General features: G+C 40.6%; 1 protein-coding gene across 3 annotated transcripts in view; it reads left to right on the top strand.

The window, feature by feature from the left end:
• SSH2 (slingshot protein phosphatase 2) overlaps positions 1-7,330 on the top strand; it is a 321,074-nt gene that overhangs the window by 87,812 nt on the left and 225,932 nt on the right. The window contains exon 2 of one of the 3 annotated variants that reach the window (XM_011940851.1): positions 907-987. The exons of the other annotated variants lie outside the window; for them this stretch is intronic. Within the exon in view, the coding sequence (XP_011796241.1) occupies positions 907-987 (81 nt within the window). The remainder of the gene's footprint in view (positions 1-906; positions 988-7,330) is intronic. 3 annotated transcript variants of the gene reach the window in all.

Below are 7,330 nucleotides of genomic sequence, written 5' to 3'. Positions count from 1 at the left end.
TTTAAGTAAAGACGGGGTTTCACTATGTTGACCAGGCTGCTCTCAAACTCCTAACCTCAGGTGATCTGCCCGCCTCAGCCTCCCAAAGTGCTGGGATTAACAGGTGTGAGCCACCGTTCCCGGCCTGTCTCTTGGCTCATATAAACACTTGGCAGCAGAGGGCTAATGAGGCTAGGCTAAGAGTTAGATCCCCTAATCAGGCCCTATGCTATATTCTATAGCCTATCTCTAAAGAAATACATCAAATGCATCAAATACATCCAAAGATACGAAGATAAATGAACATAAATCTATCCCGTCTGAGAAGAGTTAAGAGTACGTATTATAAAGGATTAGCAGCACCATCTTTTTTTTTTTTTTTCAGACGGAGTCTCACTCTGTTGCCCAGGCTGGAGTGCAGTGGGGTGATCTTGGCTCACTGCAAGCTCAGCCTCCCAGGCTCACGCCATTCTCCTGCCTCAGCCCCCCGAGTAGCTGAGACTATAGGCGCTGGCCACCACGCCTGGCTAATTTTTTGTATTTTTAGTAGAGACGAGATTTCACCGTGTTAGCCAGGATAGTCTTGACCTCCTGACCTCGTGATCCGCCCGCCTCGGCCTCCCAAAGTGCTGGGATTACAGGCCTAAGCCACTGCACCCAGCTAGCAGCACCATCTTTACAGAAAAAGATGTGCTGGATCTTTCCCCAAATCGGGAAACCATAGGAAATGCTTCAGTTGATCAAGCATTCCTCAATCAACTAACCAGTCACCTTGTTGGCGGTATTCTCTCAAAATAGCCATCAGTAATCAGAACTGCAGCTTCTCACCTGTGAGCTAACACCACTGACTGATTTCAGCTTGCTTTTCTCCTCATGCTTATGGGCCCATTCGTTTGGATCTCTGAAATGATCTTGTTTGTATTACAGAGCTCTCATTTGGAAGACAGTGAATCAGCAGCATTACTTTGCTGTGAATATGAAGAATCAGAAATCTTTAGTGATTCCAATGTACGTAGGTATATGTTTTTATACAGACTTTGGTGATTCAAGTAAAATCTTCTTGGGTAAATTTGGCTATTAAATGCAACTGATATAGTGCCTATTCTTTTATCTATTTGACCCCATTCAGCCAAATAGTCTGGGAAGGCAAATAGGTGGCTTGGAATAAGTGTATATATAAACAGTATGGTACATTTATATGCATAATGCCATGGCAGTGACCACTCAAAACTTATTTATTGAAGCAGAAAAAAAATGTAGCATCTTGGAACCTTGAGTGAGTTTCCTTCAATAAAGAATGACTGTTGTTGTGGGATTTTTTCTCCCCTCATGTACACATTTTTTTAATGGTCAATAGTATTATTCTTTTCCCTGTGGCAACTGCTTGGTATTGGTGCTGCCACAGGGCCTTTATTCCTCACATACATGGGCCTCACATGTCTTAGCTATTGATAATGTTAAGCCAAATAGTGTTATAATCACTGGACTGGAAACTCAACCTGATCATCTTAAATGTGGAACTTTATCTAACTACATTTCATGAGATGTTATAAATTTTACTTACCCCATCTGACCTCCAGCATACTTACCCACAGAGTCAGGCTGAAGTTAGAGAACAACTTAAATTGACTTATTTTTGTGTGTTGCAATGAGCAGTGAGATTAGTCTGGAAATTCTCAGTATATCCTGAGATATAAGTGAACTTCCCCTGAGTATTGAATGGCCTAGTAGGACAAGCCAAATTGGGGCTTAGCCCAGGAGGGTTCTTAGTTTCACCAGGAAAGAAATCAAGGGCAAGCCAGTGGTATTAGACAGCAATCTTTTATTGAACAGTACTGCTCCTGGTGGAACAGCACTAACTCATAGGTAGTGTACCCAGAGTCTGCAACGTGTGGGCTCTTGGCGACTATATTTATACTCACTTATACCTACTTTCAGTTACATGTAAATTAAGGGCAGGTTAATGCAAATTGAGGGGTGGGTTATTTAGAACTTTCTAGGAAAGGGGCAGTAACTTCTGGGTCATTGCCATGGCATTTGTAAACTGTCACGATGCTGGTGGGAGTGTCCATGCTAATGAGCAATGAGGGCAGCCAGGGATTGCCCTTGTCACAGTTTGCTGGTTTTGGCCAGTTTCTTCACCTTATCCCATCTGGAACAGATCCTACTTTGTTCAGCAGTGTTGTGACTGGAAAACAAGTCCTGCTGGACTCTTGCCCCATTAGTTCATATACATCGTTCTGCCGTAAAGGGGTATTAGAAGTATTTTGGAAGGAAGTGAAGGGAAGAGTTGTGGGTCAGGAAAACTAAACTGTCATTTAGATCACTGTCTCCTATTGAGCCCCCACTAAAAAAACATGAGGGGGTCGGCTACAAAAATGCAGACACCGTCCCAGCTATATTAATGAAAATTAGAAATAGAGAGGACCAGCTCTTTGTGAGAGGCCCTGGTCTCTGCCTTCTTCTCCTTTCAGCCCAAATGCCTGACGTTTTTATCTGTTTGCTTCTCACTGGCTCTAAGTTGAAGACTTGGTGACAACCTGATTTTTTGAAGGTGTACTGCCCTTCACTGCGAAGCTTGTGCAGATTAGGGATGGCACTATGAGGAAAGACTTTATTCAAGCATATTTTTGGACTGTTATACCCATAGGAGACTGGACTGCTCTTGGAATTTTCCCCCATTTTATGAGAGGTTCAAGATGTCCTTGTATCAAACTGAAGTTTAGAAACATAGCAAAACTTTTTCCCACTTGGACATTTTTTTTCTGTGTCTTGCTATAGAATGAATCCTACTTCACAAATTTAAAAAAATATAGTTTATATACACTGAATTATAACACATTTCAAAACTGTATTGTTTTTTACAGATTTAATTGTTTTCTATAATTGTACTTGACTTGATCTCTTCCAACAAGTAGCTGTGACTAAAACTAGATTCTACAAACCTTGACCATAAAAAATGAATTCTGTCAGTATCAGGATATTTATTGCTCATAGTAGCACTCCATAAATATTGTTGAAGTTTCACTAATGGAAACTATCTCTTGAAGTAAGATGTGTCTCTCAAGTATATCACCATAGTACTACCTGCACTTAGGCTGGCTTCCTCATCTTCATGTCACAGTTAACAGTGAATGCAGTTACCATTTCAGGACCTCATTCACCTATTTATTTATGCAACTGCACTTCATTCAGTGTTGATGAATCTGGAATGGCATGAGGTAAGTTATTGTGATTCATTAATAGCTAGAGTGGTGCTCATTTTCCTAGTGCTTGCAAACATTAACTGATGAATCTATGTGAACACTTATCAGTATTTTGCAGATGACAAACTGAAGGTAAAAGGTTATAATCTTTGTCTAGTGTTGTGTGATAAGCAGGGGCAGTGCTGATGTCAAATCTCAGCTGATAGCCATCATGAGCTCATCACCAGTGGGCAGCTTCATTGATGGAATGTGTGCCAGTCTCCTTATATGGTATCCTATAAGATTTACTTTGTTCAGGCCGGGCACGGTGGCTCATGCCTGTAATCCCAGCTCTTTGGGAGGTCAAGGTGTGCAGATCGCTTGACGTCAAGAGTTCGAGAAAGCCTGGCCAACATGGTGAAACCCCGTCTCTACTAAAAATACAAAAGCTGGGTGTGGTGGTGTATGCATGTAGTCCTAGCTACTTGGGAGGCCGAGGCAGGAGAATTGCTTGAACCCAGGAGGCGGAGGTTGCAGTGAACCAAGATTGCACCACTGCACTGCAGCCTGGGCAACAGAGCAAGACTCCATCTCAAATATATATACATATTTTGCTCAGTTTGCAGTGGAGTCCTCTGGACTTATTATACTGGCATACTGTTTTGGCTGATTTTGTCTGAAGGAGACTAGTACGTGGGAATCTACATGAAGAATATTTTCATGAAGTTGGACACATGTGGGGAAAAGGAAACTTTAGTTTTAATGGTTTTTCTTCCTTAGAAACAATTAGTTGGGGCCAGGCATAGTGGCTCATGTCTGTAATCCCAACACTTTGGAAGGCCAAGGCAAAAGGATCACTTGAGCCCAGGAGTTCAAGAGCAGCCTGGGAAATACAGCAAGACCCTGTCTCTACAAAAAATAAAACAATTAGCCAGGCATGGTGGCACATACTTGCAGTCCTAGCTACTTGGGAGGCTAAGGTGGGAGGATACACCGTTGCACTCCAGCCTGGACAACAGAGCCAGACTCTGTCTCCAAAAAAAATGAGAAACAATTAGTTAGGTATATGTATTTACAGAATACTCTGGGTTGCTTTATTGTATTGCCAAGCCTTTCATTCATTTAAGTCAGATTCGTTGTGTCTTTTCCTCAAGAGGCGAGAGTTGTTTCATGTACTTGGCTGACTTTTTAAAGGTGTTAGATCCTCCTCCTGTTTTGTTTGTTCAGGGAGTATTTCCCACAGTTTTTTTTTTCCCTTTTCTCACTTCCCTGTTCCCACCTCCATGTCAAATAGAATTGAAGAGTTTCTTCCTAATTTGAAGGCTTAACCTTGGGGGTGGGGTGAGGGGGCAGTTATTTGCATAGCAAAATGATTGAAATCTCCACTACTTAATTTTCTGCAAAGGAAGTGGTATGTGATCTTGATAACTATTTGAAGTAGAAATACTGATGTAAAGAAGAGGAGTAGAAGATAAAGTCAATCACTGAACAACTTTCTCTTCAATTTTGGGATAAGAGAAGTATGAACTTTGATTAGTTTTATTCATTCATTTGCTTCTGCATAATTCATTCATTCACCAAGTATTGATTGACTGATGTGCAAATCACTGGGCCCAGGGGAGTAGGGGCCCTTAGAGAAAGTATAATCTACGCTTCACAAATTAGTTTTATGGCTATTCATGGAAAGCCCTGAAAAGGAGAGGAGAAAATCATTACATGCAGTATGTGGGAAGAAGAGAAGAAATCTGGATAAGTGAAAACAAATTTGGCTGGAGGGCAATTTGGCTGGAGAGCTGGCTGCCTTAGATCTCTTGGGGCTTGCCTAGAAGAGAAGGCAGGAGTGCAGAGAGGCCCCTGCCCCTTTTCTGATCCCACTCAGTCTCCAGGAAACCAGGTAATAGATAGAAGCAACTACTTGCTCCCTCTGCTGTGCACAGGTTTGTTAGAGGTCTCCATAATGGGGAGAGGATCTGTCTGCCCCTGGAGAAAGGTGATAGTGTGACTGGAAGAGGTCACAGAGAAAGAAGATACTGGCTTTAGCTGCAGGAGTTTCACCTTGGCTTCAAATAAGAAGGAATGTAGGCAGTGACTAGAGCAGGTTGGGATGCTAGTGACAGCAACAGGCACTGAGACTCCTGAGGCTTCTCTTCATTTCCCTCTCCTGTACACACTGCTATCCTACCTAAAAGGAGGAAGAAGCTCTGGATGAGCTGGGATTCCAGTTATTGTGCTTATGGGTGGTCACCTAGGAACAACTGGATTCATTTACCATTGTAGGGCTATTTCTTCCCCAGCCTGGTAGTCAGGAAAATATTTGTTGTATTAGTTTATTTTCTAAAAATAAAACTTATCTCATTTCCCTGGTCTTCTCACCCCAACCCCTACCCAACCAAACTGGCAGAAGGTCATATATAGAATAGTCATACTATTTTTATGATCTGTTTCATTCCTTTGCTTGGTTTATTATATCCTTGAAGGATGTAATATTACACTCTGTGCAGTCAAAAAAAAAGCTTTGATGTTTGAGTAGCCCAGTGAAAGGAAGAGATATTAGCCTTTTGTGATATTAAAGAAAAGAAAAAGCCACCTCCTAGAATCAAGTGTGGAAAAGGCAGATGCAAAGAAAGGAAAATCTAAAATGTAAGAATTATTTGGTTTAGAATATTTTTACATTTTTGGACTATAGATTTGCATTCTCTTCTAGGAAAGGACAGTGTCTCAGAATACAATATCCTTGTTGATAATCAGCTTCTATGGGATTTTTAACAAAGAGTCATTTGGGGAGTGGAAAAATGGCTTGAGAGAGAGAGAAGATTTAGCCTAATAGTAAGTTCAAGATGAAGGATTTAAGAATTTTTAAAAGTTATCAACATTAGGGTAAACCTTAATTCAAGGCCTGATGTGGAGTAGCCAGTCCTTATAGATTGAAGATAGAAAGGACTTCAATCCTCAGGATTCTTCTGAGATATCCTGTTCTTGTATGTTTTAAGTCTTGAAATATAGTATATTGGAATGATCAAAACAATGAATGATTTGTTAGTTCAGAAAGGAAAAATACACTTAGGAGGGGGAAACTGCTAAAGTAATACATATATATATAGATAGATAGATATAGATATATACATCTCTATATATATAGACTGAGTTTCCCTCTGTCACCCAGGCTGGAGTGTAGTGGCACGATCTCAGTTCACTACAACCTCTACCTCCTGGATTCAAGTGATTCTCATGCCTCAGTCTCTCAAGTAGCTAGGACTACAGGCGTGCGCCACTCACTCCTGGCTAATTTTTTTTATTTTTAACAATTATTTTTTATTTTTAGTGGAGATGGGGTTTCACCATATTGGCCAGGCTGGTTTTGAACTCCTGACCTCAAGTGATCCACCCACCTCAGCCTCCCAAAGTGCTGGAATTACAAGCGTGAGCCACCACGCCCAGCCTGCTATAGTAATTAAATCTACTTTTGTAAATCTCTAGAGATTATAAGCAAAAACAAGATAGTAGTGGATGAACATCCAGATACAACAACAAACTGGTTAGCTGGAAGGTGGGGATGGTATTTAAGCCTACAGCAAGCACATCCTGTCATTCCTGATAATTTGTATTTACCCTCTTCATTTCTGCTATCTGTACCATGTGTATTTTCTGTTTCTTTTTTCAGACTCATTTGCAGAACACATTTCAGTAGCCAACATACACAAATAGAAAAAGAGGGGAAAAAAAGGGAAATTTGGTGCTAAGAAGATGAGTTTTATTATGAGTTTCAAATGGCAGTTGGCCAGTAGCAAACAGCTGCCCCACAGGAGTTTAGGATTACTTGAATTGTTTCTGCATCACCTCTGCTGCATTGTAGAAAGAATGTTAGGGCCCGTGGTCAGACAAAAGATAAAAAAGTGTTGCTAGTGGCAAACATAGTTTTACCATGAACAATATCCTTATTTTTTACTTTGGAAGGGGTCTGATGCAAATTTACACTAATAGGAATGTGATGTTAAATTTATTTTGTTTCAGGATAAGAGGTAAGAAAGCATAGCTCAATGATTTTATCCCAGAATAATTATTATGAGAAATAATTTTCTTTTAAAAATCTTACACTCGAGTGACATTTGAGGAGAAATAAGATTTGTAGTAATCTTGGGTACAAAGGCTATTTTTGAAATTAGCCT

Source organism: Colobus angolensis, unplaced genomic scaffold, assembly GCF_000951035.1.
Source record: "Colobus angolensis palliatus isolate OR3802 unplaced genomic scaffold, Cang.pa_1.0 Scaffold193, whole genome shotgun sequence".
NCBI classification, from domain to species: domain Eukaryota; kingdom Metazoa; phylum Chordata; class Mammalia; order Primates; family Cercopithecidae; genus Colobus; species Colobus angolensis.
Note: the sequence above shows the minus strand (reverse complement) of the source record. Positions and strands in the feature narration are given on the sequence as shown.